The sequence below is a fragment of the Embiotoca jacksoni genome, unplaced genomic scaffold (assembly GCF_022577435.1).
Source record: "Embiotoca jacksoni isolate LCO1_2020_lvr unplaced genomic scaffold, fEmbJac1.0.p SCAF_54, whole genome shotgun sequence".
NCBI classification, from domain to species: domain Eukaryota; kingdom Metazoa; phylum Chordata; class Actinopteri; family Embiotocidae; genus Embiotoca; species Embiotoca jacksoni.
Window position 1 is genome coordinate 1,781,435 of NW_027185408.1, and position 17,560 is coordinate 1,798,994.

At 48.5% G+C, this 17,560-nt stretch overlaps 4 protein-coding genes across 7 annotated transcripts; 3 read left to right on the forward strand and 1 right to left on the reverse strand.

Moving 5' to 3' along the window:
- The first annotated feature begins 330 nt into the window (after positions 1-330).
- On the forward strand, positions 331-4,487 carry LOC138212357 (ankyrin repeat and SOCS box protein 2-like). 3 transcript variants are annotated; one of them, XM_069172691.1, is made up of 10 exons: positions 331-438; positions 961-1,318; positions 1,449-1,559; positions 1,729-1,898; positions 2,000-2,155; positions 2,362-2,607; positions 2,710-2,881; positions 3,271-3,847; positions 4,026-4,179; positions 4,294-4,487. In XM_069172691.1, exons 2-10 carry the CDS (start codon positions 978-980, stop codon positions 4,431-4,433), a joined length of 2,067 nt encoding a protein of 688 aa, XP_069028792.1. In that variant the 5' UTR covers positions 331-438; positions 961-977; the 3' UTR covers positions 4,434-4,487. The 3 variants fall into 3 exon arrangements, with proteins under 3 accessions (XP_069028792.1, XP_069028793.1, XP_069028794.1); XM_069172692.1 differs by lacking the exons at positions 331-438; positions 961-1,318 and having other exon boundaries at positions 1,546-1,634; XM_069172693.1 differs by lacking the exons at positions 331-438; positions 961-1,318; positions 1,449-1,559 and adding an exon at positions 1,561-1,642.
- Positions 4,488-9,697: 5,210 nt separating this feature from the next.
- On the forward strand, positions 9,698-11,343 carry tmem251 (transmembrane protein 251). The gene is made up of 2 exons (XM_069172697.1): positions 9,698-9,989; positions 10,385-11,343. The coding sequence occupies exon 2, from the start codon at positions 10,393-10,395 to the stop codon at positions 10,762-10,764; it is 372 nt and encodes a 123-aa protein (XP_069028798.1). The 5' UTR covers positions 9,698-9,989; positions 10,385-10,392; the 3' UTR covers positions 10,765-11,343.
- On the reverse strand, positions 11,257-11,878 carry LOC138212360 (EKC/KEOPS complex subunit GON7). Its single transcript, XM_069172698.1, has 2 exons — positions 11,653-11,878; positions 11,257-11,480 (listed from the first exon to the last, which is right to left on the reverse strand). Exons 1-2 carry the CDS (start codon positions 11,834-11,836, stop codon positions 11,374-11,376), a joined length of 291 nt encoding a protein of 96 aa, XP_069028799.1. The 5' UTR covers positions 11,837-11,878; the 3' UTR covers positions 11,257-11,373.
- Positions 11,879-12,484: 606 nt separating this feature from the next.
- ubr7 (ubiquitin protein ligase E3 component n-recognin 7) lies at positions 12,485-17,141 on the forward strand. Of its 2 annotated transcripts, none has more exons than XM_069172694.1 (12): positions 12,485-12,754; positions 13,403-13,532; positions 14,272-14,405; positions 14,559-14,619; positions 14,753-14,848; positions 15,255-15,308; positions 15,405-15,510; positions 15,599-15,672; positions 15,826-15,990; positions 16,132-16,306; positions 16,422-16,483; positions 16,719-17,141. In XM_069172694.1, exons 2-12 carry the CDS (start codon positions 13,416-13,418, stop codon positions 16,806-16,808), a joined length of 1,134 nt encoding a protein of 377 aa, XP_069028795.1. In that variant the 5' UTR covers positions 12,485-12,754; positions 13,403-13,415; the 3' UTR covers positions 16,809-17,141. The 2 variants fall into 2 exon arrangements, with proteins under 2 accessions (XP_069028795.1, XP_069028797.1); XM_069172696.1 differs by lacking the exon at positions 12,485-12,754 and adding an exon at positions 12,801-13,022.
- Positions 17,142-17,560: the final 419 nt, after the last annotated feature.

Here is a 17,560-nt window from a genome sequence, read left to right on the forward strand (position 1 = left end):
GGGATTTAGTTAGAAATGTTTGTACGAAACGGTTTAGTCTAAAATAAATCCCGGACCGGTCTGGGATTAGTCCAGGATAAATCCCAGGCCGGCCTGGGGTTATCCCGGGATAAATCCAGATCCTGAAGCTGCTCTCCATCATTGGTGTTTAAGAGTTCTTTGCTGATCTGGCTCTGCTGCTGCAGCTTCATGTGACTCCACCTGTGATATTAGAGTCAGTAAAGAGGTCAGCAAAGTCCGACTGCAGGTCCTTAAAATAAACCTTAAAGTAAACACACACGCACACACACACACACACACACACACACACACACACACACACACACACACACACCGACTGCCTCATATGTCGACTCCATTCCAGACTGAGAGCAGCAGAGCTGACGAAGGAAACACACGACACTTCAACTCAGAGGAAACACTGCAGTCATTACAGAGGTTTATCCATGTCTATCTAGCTGTTTGTTGTTTGTTTGTTTGTTATTTATCTTCCTGTTTGTTTGTCTTTGTTGTTTCTCTGTCTGTTTGTTGTTTTGTTTTGCCGTTTGTTGTTGGTTTTTCTGTTTGTCGTTTCTCTGTCTGTTTGTTGTTTGCTTTTATTTATGTTTGTTTGTTTGTTTGTTGTTTATCTGCCTGTTTGTCATTTCTGTCTGTTTGTTGTTTGTGTTCATTTATGTTTGTTGTTTTCCCTGGCACGCCCTCTCATTAGCACTTTTTATTTTGGAATATGTTTTCATGCTATCTTGTTCTCGTGTAATAGATGTTTATTCCCTGTTGTTTGTTGTTTGTACGTGTTTGTTGAGTCTCTCAGGTTTTTGCAGAAGTTGAACTTTGACCTCTCGTGGTTCATTGGTGTTTCATCCAGCTCCATGTTCAGCTTCAGGGGGGGGGACGGAGGTGTTTGCGGTCGGCTCAGTAAGTTTGTGTGTAAACTCTACTGTTTGTTGTCATTTGTCTCAGAACGTTGAAGCGTCGTCATGGCAGCAGCCGGCGTCTCAGCCTCCGGTTCCAGTCTGCCCTTGGAGGATTATTCTCTCTACAGTGAGCTGAGTGACGACGAGCTGCTGCAAGTCGCTATCGAGCGCAGCCTGGCTGACACACACTGCAGCTCCGCCACCACCACCACCACCAACGATGTAACCAGCACGCCCCCTCATCACCCTGACAACAGACTAAACCCTTCAGCCACAAGCACTAACCAACCCAGCCACTTCTCCCATAATCCATCTGCAAACTACAGCTCTCACAATGCACCTCCTGCCCGGCCCACCGCGCACTACAGCTCTCCGAACCCTCCGACCGAGGAGCCTCCCAATCTGTACGTAACCGCGGCTTTTATTTGTCCTTGAACAAACTCTTTCTCAGCTACCGCGTGACCGTAAGTGTACAGATGTATCGAACGGCGTCCGTCTCTGTGCTCTGATTGGTTGTCGTCTTGGTCCTGGCAGGAAGACGTTTGACGGGACGGTGAGTCGGTTCATAACGGGTTCTGGGAAGAGGATGATGGCGTATCGCAAAGTGGACGGCACTCTGGTCCACATCGCTCCAGAACCTGAAGAGTGAGTTCAGTTCGGTTCATAAACCATATACCTGTCTGTGGACCCACCCGACTCACCTCTGTTCCGGTCAAACAGGTGTGCAGGTGGGACAGGTGTAAAGATGGGACAGGTGTAAAGATGGGACAGGTGTACAGGTGTGCAGGTGGCTGATAATGTGTTGTCCCCGCAGGGAGACTGAGCCTATGTTCAGCGCGATCCGTGCAGGCGATGTGAGCAGAGTGAAGTTGCTGGTGATGCTATCGGGAACGAACCTCATGCTGCCGAGCACGCCGGGCTGGCTGGCGATCCACCAGGCGGCGTGGTACGGCCAGGACGCCTGCCTGCACGTGCTGCTGTCAGGTAGGTGCACCTGCACACACACACACTCCGCATCACGGAGACTCCGCGACGTCCCGAAGACAGCGGCTGTTTTTTTTTTGTCTGTGACCGCGTGTGAGCAGCTCAGTCGGGGAATATCAACAAGAGGACGGCGGAGGGCGAGACGCCGCTGATGGCCGCCGTCAGCAGGGAGCAGCTGGGATGCATTCAGCTGCTGCTGGAGAATGGAGCCGACCCCAACATCCCCAACTACGACAGAGAGACTCCGCTCTACAAAGGTAACGCAGACAGGAAGTGATGTAAACGCGGTTGCCCGAGTCTTTGTTTAAACTGTTGGCGACAGGGTACGACATCGAGTATCATCTGAGTCCTGAGGAGATCGTGAAGATTTGTAGGAAGTTTGGAGTGAACTGTCCCGTTAACCAACTGGTTCTGTGCTACCCGACCCCCATCCTCCCTCCTCCATCCTCCCTCCCCCCGGCAGCCTGCGAGAGGAACAATGCCGCGACGGTGGCGATGCTGCTGAACTACGGGCCGGCGGTGAACGCTTCCACCACTCAGGGCTGGACGGCTCTGCAGGAAGCCGTGGTTCGAAACAACGTGGAGATCTGCGAGATGCTCCTGAAGGCCGGAGCCAAACACAACCTGGCCAACATGTACGGCATCACGGCCGTGTTCACCGCCGCTCAGAGCGGGCAGCTCGCCGCGCTGTGCTTCCTCATCCGGCACGGTACACGAAAGAGGGGGCTGCATGGGCCTGTTTATTGCTGAGGCTAACGTTGACCCCTGACCCTTGACCCCTGACCCTCCCGCCATCTCTGTCTCTCTGCAGGTGCAGACATTAACACCCACGCCTCTGACGGAGCCACAGCTCTGTATGAAGCCTGTAAAAATGGACACGAGGAAGTCGTGGAGCTCCTCGTCTCCAAGAAGGCCGACGCCAACAAACCCGGGAAGAGGGGACTGCTGCCGCTTCACATCGCAGCCCAGAGAGGAAGTGACGCGTAGGTACACCGACCGTGACGCGACGAGGTTTAAACCTACGTGATGTCCTTTGACATCGAGACGAGGTCCTCATCTGGATCGTATCCCGGCGTGTCAAACTACGGAAGCTCAGGATCGACAGCGACGTAGAGCGGAGAGTCGTCTGCGTACGGGCGAACGTCTCAGCAGCATTTATGACGAAAAGAAAAACAAAGTAGCTTGAAGAACTAAACTGAAACAAATTAGATTAAATGTAAATACAAATAAGTAACTGTCCAGTCAGGATTCAAACACTCAAAAAAACATGAGAGAAACAAGAGAAAAACATTTTCTGCTAAGTTCCTGTCACATGTCGGGTATCGTCCAATCACATCGAGTCTCGCTTCCTCTGCTGTTTCCTGGCTTTCAGCATCGTCTCCATGTTGATTCCGGTCACCAGTCAGACCAAAGTCCGGCGAACCGGCATCAGCCCGCTGCACCTGGCGGCTGACCGTAACCGTGACGACATCTTGGAGGCTCTGATCGAGGCGGGCTTCGACGTCAACGCTAAGCTGTCCGAGGAGCGGTCAAAGCTGTACGAGGACCGCCGCAGCACCGCGCTCTACTTCGCCGTCATCAACAACAACATCGACGCCGTGCGCATGCTGCTGGCTGCCGGCGCCGACCCGAACGTGGACGTGTTCAAGCCGCTGATGGTGGCGGCGAGGCAAGGCTGCATCCAGACCGTCGCGCTGCTGGTGGAGCACGGCGCCAACATCAACGCCGACATCCCCACCCACCCCACCTCCTTCCCCGCTGTCTACATGTTCTCCATGAAATACCTGCCCATGTTCAAGTACCTGCTGGACCATGGAGGCCACGCCCTCTCCTGCTTCAACTGTGTGCACGGCAGTGGGTCTCATCCACCAATCAAAACCACCCGAATGGACAGGGAGGAGCTTCGCGACCGAGACCTGTCAGAGGAAGAGCAGAAGAAAGGCGTTCAGGTGATGTTGCTTTAACGTGTTTGAAACGAGGCGTTCAGGCGACCTCAGTTTAACGTGTTTAAATTGAGGCGTTCAGGCGACCTCAGTTTAACGTGTTTAAAATGAGGCATTCAGGCGACCTCAGTTTAATGTTTTTCCAAATACAGCCGTGATTGATTGATATTCCTGTGATCGACAGTTCTGTGAGATCATCTCCATCCCCAGTATCTGTCGGTGGGCGGGGCCAATCATCGATGTCCTTTTGGACTACGTTGGTCATGTGACTCTCTGCTCCAGACTGATGGAACACCTGGACAGTTACTCTGGATGGAGCATGATCAAGGACAAAGCAGGTGGACCAATAACTGATAATCACCTGATTACCTGAATGTTACTCGTGTGTTTCAGACGTGTTTCAGGCGTGTTACTGCCGTGTTCCCACTCTCACCTGTCCGTGTGTGTCGCAGCTCCTCCTCGGCCGCTGCTGCAGCTCTGCAGGCTGCAGATTCATCAGCTGGTCGGACATCGCCGGATAAAGAAGCTGCCGCTGCCCGGCGGGCTGATCCGCTTCCTGCAGCACCAGGAGATGTCAATGGACGACTACTGACAAGATTCTAACTGATCAGTGCTGATTTGTGATCAATACACCTGATGGGAACTACAGACTCTTATGTCTCTTTTGATTGATTCAGGTCTTTGTTATTGATCGCTGGGTGGTATCAATGTGTTCTATTGTTCAAACAAACAAACCAACCAACAAACAAACACACAAACAAACAAACAAACAGGTGATCAGAATCAACAAATACACAAACAACAGCAGGAAGATGAAGATGATGAAGTGACTGCGGTGCTCCGAGTTAAAGTCGATATTCCCAGTGATGTCACAGCTGTGCTTTTATGATCCGCCGATCGTCGCCGTGGAAATAGGAAGCGGATGATGTGTCGTTAAACAGTCTTTAATGCAGCAGTCTGACACGCTGAGACGTCAGAACATCAGAAATGATACTGTTGTGTTTCAGAGGTGTTACTGGTGTGTTTCAGTGTTACTGTTGTGTTTCAGATGTGTTACTGGTGTATTTCTGACGTGTTACTATTGTGTTTCAGAGGTGTTACTGGCATGTTTCAGACATGTTACTGGTGTGTTTCACAAATGTTATTGGTGTGTTTCAGACATGTTACTGGCATGTTTCAGAAATGTTATTGATGTGTTTCAGACGTGTTACTGGTGTGTTTCAGATGTGTTACTGGTGTGTTTCAGAAATGTTATTGATGTGTTTCAGACGTATTACTGGTGTGTTTCAGACGTGTTACTGGTGTGTTTCAGATTTGTTACTGGCATGTTTCAGAAATGTTATTGGTGTGTTTCAGACGTTTTACTGGTGTGTTTCAGATGTGTTACTGGTGTGTTTCAGATGTGTTACTGGTGTGTTTCAGACGTGTTACTGGTGTGTTTCAGATGTGTTACTGGTGTGTTTTAGATGTGTTACTGGTGTGTTTCAGATGTGTTACTGGTGTGTTTCAGACGTGTTACTGGTGTGTTTCAGATGTGTTACTGGTGTATTTCAGAGGTGTTACTGGTGTGTTTCAGTGTTACTGGTGTGTTTCAGATGTGTTACTGGTGTGTTTCAGTGTTACTGGTGTGTTTCAGATGTGTTACTGGTGTGTTTCAGTGTTACTGGTGTGTTTCAGATGTGTTACTGGTGTGTTTCAGAGGTGTTACTGGTGTGTTTCAGACGTGTTATTGGTGTGTTTCAGACGTGTTACTGGTGTGTTTCAGATGTGTTACTGGTGTATTTCAGAGGTGTTACTGGTGTGTTTCAGACGTGTTACTAGTGTGTTTCAGTGTTACTGGTGTGTTTCAGACGTGTTGCTGGTGTGTTTCAGTATTACTGCCGTGTTTGATGTGTTACTGGTGTGTTTCAGACGTGTGACTGCCGTGTTTCAGTGTTATTGGTGTGTTTCAGACGTATTACTGCCGTGTTTGATGTGTTACTGGCATGTTTCAGAAATGTTATTGGTGTGTTTTTAGATGTGTTACTGGTGTGTTTCAGAGGTGTTACTGGTGTGTTTCAGAGGTGTTACTGGCATGTTTCAGATGTGTTACTGGTGTGTTTCAGACGTGTGACTGCCGTGTTTCAGTGTTATTGGTGTGTTTCAGACATGTTACTGCCGTGTTTCAGACGTATTACTGCTGTGTTTGACGTGTTACTGGCATGTTTCTGAAATGTTATTGGTGTGTTTCAGACGTGTTACTCGTGTGTTTCAGAGGTATTACTGGTGTGTTTCAGAGGTGTTACTGGTGTGTTTCAGTGTTGCTGGCGTGTTTCAGACGTGTTGCTGTTGTGTTTCAGTATCAGTGCCGTGTTTGACGTGTTTCAGATGTGTTACTGGTGTGTTTCAGACATATTACTGGCGTGTTTGAGATGTGTTACTGGTGTGTTTCAGACATATTACGGGCGTGTTTGAGATGTGTTACTGGTGTGTTTCAGACGTGTGACTGCCGTGTTTCAGACATATTACTGCCGTGTTTGACATTTTAATGGTGTGTTTCAGACGTGTTATTGGCGTGGTTCAGTGTTACTGGTGTGTTTCAGAGGTGTTACTAGCGTGTTTCAGACGTGATACTGGCGTGTTTGAGACGTATTACTGCCGTGTTTCAGTGTTATTGGCGTGTTTCAGACGTATTATTGCCGTGTTTCAGTGTTATTGGTGTGTCTCAGACGTGTTACTGGTGTGTTTCAGACGTGTTACTGGCGTGATCCCACTCTCACCAGTCCGTGTGTGTTGCAGCTCCTCCTCGGCCGCTGCTGCAGCTTCAGCTGGTCGGACATCAACGGTTGAAGAAGCTGCCGCTGCCCGGTGGGCTGATCCGCTTCCTTTGGCACCAGGAGGCGTCGCTGGACGACTGCTGACAAGATTCCAACTGAACCAGTGGACGGACTGGTATCGATCAGCGCTGATTTGTGATCAATACCCCTGACGGAAGTACAGACTCTTATATCTCTTTTGATTGATTCAGGTCTTTGTGATTGATCGCTGGGTTGTATCAATGTGTTCTATTGTTCAAACAAACAGGTGATCAGAATCAACAACTACACGAACAACAGCAGGAAGATGAAGATGATGATGTGACTGCGGTGCTCCGAGTTAAAGTCGATATTCCCAGTGATGTCACAGCTGTGCTTTTATGATCCGCCGATCGTCGCCGTGGAAATAGGAAGCGGATGATGTCACGTCTGCCTGTGTCGTTAAACAGTCTTTAATGCGGCAGTCTGACACGCTAACGAGCGGTGGTGGACGCCGATCGTTAATCTGAGGAGATCGATGACGTCGCTCCTCGGAATCTGCATTACATTTTATTACATCTATTTCAAATTGATCGGAATCAATTTAACAATCGATCAATGTATTGAAAATATCTGATCACCAACCGACGTACATTCAAGTTCAAAACATGCGGCCGGCAAACAAAATAACAACATTTAAACATCAGTCAAATGTAAAATCGACATTTTAATGAATGGAGAGATGAGCAGTGCATCATGGGAGATCTTCCTGCAACAGACCAGATGGAAATATTGATTAGTGTCTTTGCTGAATGTGTTTTAAAGTTGCTCTTTGATTTACAGCTCGTCAGGAGCAGCTTCTCTTTCCTGATTGGCCCCATCAGCCTCACGGTCGCCTCTCATTGGTCCACCTGGTCTGACGCACCTGGCTACGATTGGCTAGATCTCTGTTTTAAAGCGGTTGTTTAACCGAAGTCCCTGAACTCATCAGGAGGTTCAACATATCCTGAGTCTGTTTCCGTAATCTGGTTTAATTAAACCTAACATCCCATAATATCTCTCTGTTATTTGTCACTAACAAACGGAGACAGTAAGAAATAAAAGAGTTGAAAGCGGTCGGTTGGTCGGTTTACTGGCACATTTTGAGTCCACACACACACACACACACACACACACACACACACACACACACACACACACACACACACACACACACACACACACACACACCTCTCCCGCCTCTCTCTCCTCTCGGGTTTTACTGGGACTTCAGATCAGACCAGGAGCACTGAAGCAGAGAGCCGGACTCCTGTGGACCCGACTACAGCTGATCTGGACTCTGAACCAGGACCAGAACCAGGACCAGAACCAGGACCAGAACCAGGACCAGAACCAGGACCAGAACCAGGATCTGCTTCCGAGGATGCTGCTGGCTCTTCTCGCTGTGACGTCTCTTTTCTTCCAGGTGACATCTGAACTCATCGTCAGCGCTAAACTGCAGATTTGCTGTCATGCGTGTCAGACGATGTTAACGTGTCGAGAACAACATGTGTGTGCAGTAAAAACAGTCTGACGTGTTTATTTACATACAATCCTGTTTGAAAATTGATTTATATGTTGTCTTTGATCTATTTCCCATTAAATATGTTTATTGTTGTTTACAAATCATCACATTCTGTTTTCATTTACATTTAAAAATTTTAAAACAAAGTTGTTCATCAGGATGTTGTGTGTTGCATGTTGCGTGTTAGACATTGCGTGTTGCCTGCTGTGTGCTGCGTGTTACGTGTTGTGTGTTGCGTGTTACGTGTTGTGTGTTGCGTGTTGATGATGCAGTTTTACGACGGAGTTCTTGTGTTTCTCTGCTCGAGTTTACGTGAAAGCCCAAAATGTCGCAGCACGTCAAAACGTGAAAATGCTGTGACATCATCTGTTGCTGTGACCTCACTCACACAGCAGGAAGTGTCTGTTGGGACTCTTTAGACTCCGCCCCTCCGTTAACGGCTGCTCTCAGCCTAAGCTAAGAACTAACGCACCTTTTGAACTCTGCCGTTTCTGTGTGTCTGCAGGTCAACCGGGGGGCGTGCCCATCTGTTGTCATGGAGATGAAAAGCAGGCGTTGCCCTTGCATCCTGTTACCACCACCTCCTCCTCCTCCTCCTCCTCCTCCGCCCAGAGAACTGACCTTCTCAGGTAAACACACAGACTCACCCTTCAAGAGGCCAATGCTGCGAAGACGGATTTGCTGTTACCGCGGTAACGTCAGGTTTAATTCCGGGTTTTCGATACCACGAAACTGGCTCAGTTCTTACCTGGATACATCGCCATGGTAACGGAGGCTGCAGAGACAGTTATCCTGATATGTTGAACCTGCTTCCTCGTTCTCACCTCCCCTCAGACTAAAACTTGACTTGTTTCCTCTTTAATTGTGATTCTTCATCATCATCATCATCATCATCATCATCATCGTCGTCTTCTTCTTCTTCTTCTTCTTCTGTTGTTGTTGTTGTTGTTGTTTGCTTCCAGCGAGGCCTTCTGCGGCTCCATCTCCGAGGTCTGAACATCTTTCGGTCCCGATGGTCGCCGCCATCATCTCTGCGTCGCTGATCGTCTCATTGATCGTCTTCGCCGGCTGCTGTGTGGCGCTGAGCAGGCGAGTCACGTGACACGGCAGCGCTATGTTTGCGCTGCTTCCTCGCAGTGTGTAAACACAAACAGTTTATTGTTGTCCAGTGTTGTTCAGAATATTTAGATTTCCTGTTTCCTGCCGCCGTGATTGATTTTCTCTCTCTGGCCGTCCGTTTCTGCTTTTAGAAAACGTCTGAGGAAAAACTCGGGAGGGAACAACAACAACAACAACAACATCAGAGGAGATAAAAGAAACATTTAGTCAGAACTACATGTTTGTGTGAAGTTGTGCGATTGTTTTATTGTTTTGTTTTATTGTTTTTAAACAACTGTTGTCTAAATGTTTGTTTTTTTAAATGTTGTTTTATTGTTTTTAAACGACTGTTGTCTTAATGTTTTTTTTCATATATATATATATATAACGTACATAAATCAGTACATGTTGACCAGTTTAGATTCTGTAACTTAGGGACGAGGTCATCACGAATTGTCAATCAAACGAATCAAAGTCATCCGTGTCAGTGATGTAACACTCCCACACGGTAGGGGGCGGTGTCAGCATGAGAAAGCTGGTTTGCGAGCCGTCAAATAAAACAAAAGAAGAAGAAGAAGAAAAAGAAGAAGAAGACGAAGGGGGCAAAAAAACAAGAGGAAGAGAGACGAGACTTCTCGGGACCGACAGCAGATTTAAAAAGAAAACGAGCCTGCAGCTGAGTTTTAATTTGAAAGAATCAGCGCGAAGGAAGGTGAGAGCGAGTTAACAGGCTAACAGGCTGCTAACGAGGCTAACAGTCAGGCTTTGCTTGGCTGTCAATCAAACAGCGAGGAAGATGGAGGTCGGAAAGGAAACATGTCAGCGCTTGACATTCATCGGAGAGTTTTAAAAACGGTCTGAAAATGAACGGAGTCTGGTGGAAACGGAGCGTCTCGTGTGACGTGACGTGAGCTGACGACGCAGACACAAGCTGACGTTTAAGACCTTAAATGACCTGAAATTTAAATGGACTCTGGTGCAGAGGTTTGACCAGTCTGGGTTGTTGGTGCACTTCCATGATGATTTATTGATCACCGGCTCGTGTTGTTGTTGTTGTTGTTGGAGGATATTTGCTGTGTGTTGATTGTTGAACGGTTGTGTCTGCAGTATGGAGGATGATGAACTTCCGTCAGAGGATGGGATGGGTGGGCGTGGCCGTCTACCTGCTGCTGAGCGTCGTGGCGGCCTACTACGTCTTTGAAGTTCACAGCCTCGGGTTGGAGCGCGTGCAGAGAGGCGGTGCCGGCCCGTCGGCCCCGCCCCCCGCCGTCGGCCCCGCCCACCTGCCGCCGCTCCCCACGTGGATGTGGGCGTCGGCCTTCCTGCTGCCTTACCTGCAGCTCTTCCTCTTCCTGTTCTCGTGCACGCGGGCCGACCCGCGGGCCGTGGGCTACTGCGTCCTCCCCGTGTGCATCGCCCTGCTGTGCAGCCGCCGCCTCGCCGCCAAACCGGCCAATCACAGAGCGGGGCCGCTCATCGACACCTAAAGATACCCAATCGGGACAGGTGGAAGGAGGGGGGGGGGGGGGGCGTGGCCACAGCAGGACAAGTCCAGGAACAAACTGAAATGTGTGTGATGTCACTTCCTGTGTGCCTTTAATCACTTTCATATACACTCCTGCTGATTTAAAGAAAAGAAACCCTGATCTCTGTCTGCCAGGAGCTCCGGGTGAACGCTACCCTCGGCGCCGACTGTCAGGATCCTTGTAGTGTTTACGCAGCCTGCAGCTGTCAATCACTTTTACTGTCGTGACATCGCGAGAGAATCCCGTACTGCGATTGGCCGCCTCCTGCCGCGCGCAACGTCGGTACCGTGGGCGAACTTGGCGCCTCGGTACTGTTGCCACGGTTACCGGCTGTCAGCAACTCCACAGCAGAGGTCAAACTTAAGTGACCTCGACAGCTGCCGGCCAATCAGAGAACAGGATTCTCTTGATCGTGCAACTTTTCTGTGTTTTAATAACGTGAGCCACATGATACACTGGTTACCATGACAACTTTAATACTACATCAATAAAAAAACAAAAAAAAACAAAGCAAAAAAAATAAATAAATGTGAAGTGTAACACCGGTGTCCTCAGGTGTCCTCGGGTGTCTCACGATTTGGATCTTTTAGCTGGAGGCTGTAATTCTGAATTCTGGATGTCCTCTGGCTCCTCATCATCATCTTCCTCCTCCTCACTGTCCTCCTCGTCTTCCTCACCTGCAGCAGGTTAAACAGGTGAATGACTGACAGGTAACAGGGGCCTCAAAGGTCACCTGTCGGGTTAATAACGGGGTCTGAAGTCATGCCAAATTTGATTTAAAAAAAAAAAAACAACAACAACAACCACCACCAGGTAAAAAGGCCCGAGCAGCTCGCGCAGGGAGCTCACCTGGTGAGCAGTCTCCGTGGACCTTTTCACGCTCCACGAGCTCGCCGAGAAGCCGCGAGACGTTCGCGTTCAGCTCGTTCACGCCGCGGATCAAAGAGCTCAGATTGTTTTCAACCTGCACGCGGACTTCCTCTCTCCGTCCGTCTATGAACCTCAGCTCTGCTAACACCGCGCGCTCAGCCATCTTCTTCTTTTATTATTTTTTTTTTTTCCCACAAGCCACCTCAAAAGGCTGTCGTCATCACGTCCTGTGCGCGTCCTTCACGTTCCGCTCCGTCAGTTGAGAGATCTTTATTCTGGGAGTTTGGGAAACAAATTGTAATTTCCCGTGGGACCTCCCGCGGACGGAAACAGTGACGTCTGAACATATTTTCGTTTGAAAACATACGTCAACCTTTGACCTCCTGAAAGCAGACGAATAAAACGCCGAAAAGCAGCGCAAGAGTCGGTTTGTCCTCTGAAGCTCCGACTTCCCAGTTGAACTGGAACACACCACCGGAAGGAACGACCGGGCTGCAGACAACATGGCGTTCCTACGGTGGAGAGACACACCTCCGCAGTTGACGGCGAATCACGTGACGTCAGCAGCGGAAGCAGTAGTGGGACGCAGTCCACTTGAGTCAGGACCACGTGCTGTCACACAAATCTCAACAATTAATAAACGGCAATTCCAATCAGCCTGATTGATAAACATCAGATTGAGCTCTAACCGGAAGTGAGTGTTCCCGCGACTTCCGGTCTCCGAGCTCTTCCTCTTGAACGAATAAAACGCAGTTCGTCTTATTTATTACTATTTTAATTGGCTGTGTCCTAAATCACTCCCGGTGCCCCACAAAGAGAGCAGGGGACGAGGTGGCGGATTTGTTTTCTTATTTTTAAACTCGGTCAACTTTGACCCCCGGAATGCCGCCAAATACGATCTGCGGAAGTAGACCGGAAGTTGTCATTAGTTCAGCTGTAGCCTAACGGTTTGATAACAAAGATCCAGTCGGCTGAACTTTCGAGGTGATTACCGGCTCTCGTTGACCCGCGGGTGTCGGTAGGTTTTACAGACGGTGAACACTGTCCGGTGACGCCTCCGGCCCGGTCTCCGATCAGCTCGGTGAGTGTCCCCGTGTCTTTATTCCGAGAGCTAACAGCTTTAGCATTAGCACGTCCATGTTTCCTGTTCGTCGGTTGTTTTCCTGCCGCTGATCGATCTGATGGATTCAGATCATTAAACCGGATCTGTCATCTCAGTCGGCGCTGCCCTTTTTTTTTTTTTTTTTTAACCGTTATCAATCAGTCACGTGACCGCGAACACAACAACAACAACAACAACAACAACAACAACAACAGCAGCAGCAGCAGCAGGAGGAGGATTGATCAGTGTGAGTGATCAGTTTGGATGAAACCTATCGATTCTGTAGGAGCACGATGATCAGTCCTCAGAATCGATCGATCAGCCCACCTGCTGGTCGGTTTGTTTCTGTTGATCAGCTGTTTTGGATCAATGTCGTGAATGTTTCACTGGGAACTCTTTTTAAAAAACAACAGTTTCACTGTTTACATTCGCTCCCGTTGAAAAAAAACATGAAGCTGCAGATGTAGACTGGAACTTAAATCAGCTCCATTTCTTCACGTTTCCAGGAGGTTCCTTTGTTTACTGACTCGGTGCCGAGTCGTGACTCCTGGTGAATGTCACTGGATTGAAATCAAGCTGCTCTCTGGACACCAACATGACGGTTTTAATGTTGTTTGTTTTGTTCAGTGAGAAGATAAACATGTGTGAGGAGCAGACGGTGTCGCTGGTCGATGTTCTGGAGGAAGATGAGGAGCTGGAGGAAGAAGCTTCTGCTGTGTTGGCGGGAAGTGACTCGGATCACTGCTCATACCCTGAGGTCAGACATGTTGTTTGTGTTTGTTTACATGTTGTTTGGGTTTGTATACATATGGTCTGCTTCCGTTCTGTTTTTTGTTTACATGTTGTTTGGTTATGTGTTGTTTGTTTCCATGCTGTTGTTTGCATTTGTTTACCTGCCGCTGTTTGTTTACCTGCTGTTGTTTGTGTTTGTGTACATATGGTCTGTTTCCGTTCTGTTTTTTGTTTACATGTTGTTTGGTTATGTGTTGTTTGTTTCCATGCTGTTGTTTGCGTTTGTTTACCTGCCGCTGTTTGTTTACCTCTTGTTGTTTGTGTTTGTATACATATGGTCTGCTTCCGTTCTGTTTTTTGTTTACATGTTGTTTGGTTATGTGTTGTTTGTTTCCATGCTGTTATATGTATTTGTTTCCATGCTGTTGTTTGCATTTGTTTACCTGCCGCTGTTTGTTTACCTGCTGTTGTTTGTGTTTGTGTACATATGGTCTGTTTCCGTTCTGTTTTTTGTTTACACGTTGTTTGGTTACGTGTTGTTTGTTTCCATGCTGTTATATGTATTTGTTTCCATGCTGTTGTTTGCGTTTGTTTACCTGCGGCTGTTTGTTTCCCCGGTGTTGTTTGTGTTTGTTTACATGCTGCTGTTCGCATTTGTTTACCTGCCGCTGTTTGTTTACCTGCTGTTGTTTGTGTTTGTTCGCGCGCTGTTGTTCGTGTTTGTTTACGTGCTGTTTGTTTACATGTTGTTGTTTGTGTTGCAGGGCTATGTGAAGCGGCAGGCTCTGTACGCCTGTAACACCTGCACACCGAAGGGCGGCGAGGCAGCAGGAGTGTGTTTGGCCTGTTCCTACAAGTGTCACGAAGGTCACGACCTCTTTGAACTCTACACCAAGAGGTGACCAATCAGCTGTCAGCACCTTGTCCACTTCTCTCCACTGATAATCTGCAGATGACGTTTTAATGTTTCACTGATCAGGTGATCAGTTTTGACAAGCAGGATGTCACGTTGTCTTCCTGTTGTTTTTTTCTTCTTCTGTGTTTTGTGCAGGAACTTTCGGTGTGACTGTGGAAACAGGAAGTTCACAGAGCTGCAGTGTAAACTTCACCCTGTGAGTTCAGCTGATGGCAGGAACACCTGGTGGTGTGTGTGTGTGTGTGTGTGTGTGTGTGTGTGTGTGTGTGTGTGTGTGTGTGTGTGTGTGTGTGTGTTACACTGTGTGTGATACTCTGTGTGTGTTTCAGGAGAAGGACGACGTCAACACTGTGAATAAATACAGCCACAACTTCTTCGGCGTTTACTGCACCTGCAGCCGTCCGTACCCCGACCCAGATGACCAGGTGAGACTCTCACCTGAACATAAACGCCACCAGGTTCCTGAACTCACCATCAGGTCCAACAACCCATAATATAACTTCTGTTATGCGTCACTTACAAACACAAAAGCTGCCCCTCAACTCCATCAATCAACCAGGGATTCTCAATCCGTCTCTCAGCATGCGCATGTAAAAGGGGGCGGGGCTTGCCATCTCTGACCAATCACAAACATGGACAGGTGTCAAACTATGATGAGACGGATATGAAGAACTTAAAAGACGGCATCGGTTACCACGGCGACGTATCCTGCAAGAAGCAAACCAGCTTCCTACTCCAGACTAACACCTGAAGTTACCATGGTAACAGATCCTCTGTGGCCTCCTAACTGAAGCTCTGTCTCGTCTGCGATTGGCCGGTTTGTGTCTGCAGGTGGAGGACGAGATGATCCAGTGTGTGGTGTGTGAGGACTGGCTGCACGGCAGGGTGAGTCGGACGTGACGCGGACATTTTACCTGACTTGACCTCTCGGTGACCTCTCGGTGACCTCTCGTGACCTTTGTGTTGTTGTTTTTTCCGCAGCACCTGGGCTGCGCGGCTCCGGACTGCGTGGAGCTGCAGGAGATGATCTGTGAGAGCTGCATGAACAAGAGCCCGTTTCTCTGGACGTACGCCGCTCACCTGGCAGGTAAAAACCCTCCCCGTCACGTGACGCCGCTCGGCCGGCAGGTGGGCGTGTCCTCACGCTCCTCCTGTGCCGTGTACTTCCTGTTTAGTGGAAGGGGCGGCGGTGCAGGTGAAGGAGGAAACATCGGCGGAGGAGTCGAACGTCGCCGGCAAAGAGGAACAGGTGAGAGCGTGGATGTGAATGTGTGGTCGCCGTGGTAACGGCAGGTGAGCGTTGCGCGTGCGAGGAGATGTATCAGGCGGGCACGCGTGTGTTAAAGTCTGCGCGTGGATCACAGCTCTGTGTGATGGGTAAATGATCGTAAAATCTGGTCAGGTTGATGATGTCATCGAGCCCAGCTGTAAGAGGAGCCGCGAGGAGGCGGAGCCACGCTGCAGACTGAAGGAGCTGCAGGCCGGCGGTCAGAAGGGAGTCCAGTCCGGAGCCGTGTTCTGGCCGTCGGGGTGGCGATCTAAACTTTGCTCCTGCAGCACCTGCCAGGTAACACTCACCTGAGTTTCTATTGGCTGATGATGTAACGGTGAGGTCATGGGTCTGTTAAGTGTTTCCGGAGCAACGACTCACATTTGATTAGCTTTTTTTTTTTAAATGTTATTTTCTTTTTTTTTTGTCTCTCATCAGGAGCGTCTGTCTGAAGACGGTCTGTCCTTCCTGCTGGACGAGTTGGACACCGTCCTCGCCTACGAAAGGAAAGGAAAGAACAACGAACAGGGACAACAGGGACAGCAGGGGAACGACCCTCTGATGTCAGCGCTGGACAACCTGAATCGAGTTCAGCAGCTTGAGATCATTCACGGTATTCAAAACTACAAGAGTTACACACCAAACTACTACACACTATACTACACACCAAACTACAGCTCCCACAGTTCCCGGCGGCTCTAGTGACGCTGTTCATGTCTTTCTTTCAGGATACAATGACATGAAAACCGAGCTGAAGGACTTCCTGCAGAGATTCGCAGCGGAAGGGAAGGTGAGTTTTACACTCGACATGACCTTTGACCTCCAGCGGTGTCATGTGACCGTCTGTTCTCTGATAGGTTGTGACTCCTGGTGTCATCTGACCGTCTGTTCTCTGATAGGTTGTGACTCCTGCTGTCATGTGACCGTCTGTTCTCTGATAGGTTGTGACTCCTGCTGTCATGTGACCGTCTGTTCTCTGATAGGTTGTGACTCCTGCTGTCATGTGACCGTCTGTTCTCTGATAGGTTGTGACTCCTGAGGACATCCGTGAGTTCTTCGAGCAACAAAGTCGCAAAAGACGCCGCGTCGACGGCAACCGTTTCTACTGCACCTGATCCCCTTCTGACCTTTGACCTTTACCTCTGCTCCACCTGATGACGTTTGCCCTGCCCCCGCCCCTCCCCCCAACTGACCCTGAAATGACCCTTACCCCTTTTCTCGACCTCCCTACCGGATTGTCCTCCATCGTTTTTCATCGTTTGTCCGTCAGTTGGATGTTTTTGATTTTCCGAACTGGGTTTTGAAGCTTTCATCTTTAGTTGTTGGAACGTGGAACTTCCTGTTTTACATGTGGACAGTGTTTCAGAGGTCACGGACGTAAATGTCCCTCATTGTCGTCTCCGTGTTTCATTTTTAAAGAAAACTAATAAAAGTGAACTCAAACAGTATTATGGTGTCTGGAATCATATCTCAGGATTGATCAGCAGCTCCGACGGATTCATTGCTGTCAGAACGAAGTAAATAAAAAATAAACATGCGACCAAAATGTTTCCAAAACGGTTGGGACACTGTGAGTGTAATAAAAACAGAATGCGATGATTTGTAAATTGTGTAAACTCGCATTTAATTGAAAATAGACCAAAGACAACATATCAAATGTTGAAACTGAGAAATCTTTATTGTTTTAGGAGAAATATGTGCTAATTTTGAATTTGAAGGCAGCAACACAACAACAAAGTTGGGACAGGGACAACAAAAGACTGAAAAAGTTGTGTAACGCAAAAAAAACAACCAAAAAAAGCACCTGGCAGATCATCTCACAACTAATTAGATTTACTGGCAACAGGTGAGTAAACCAATAATAGAT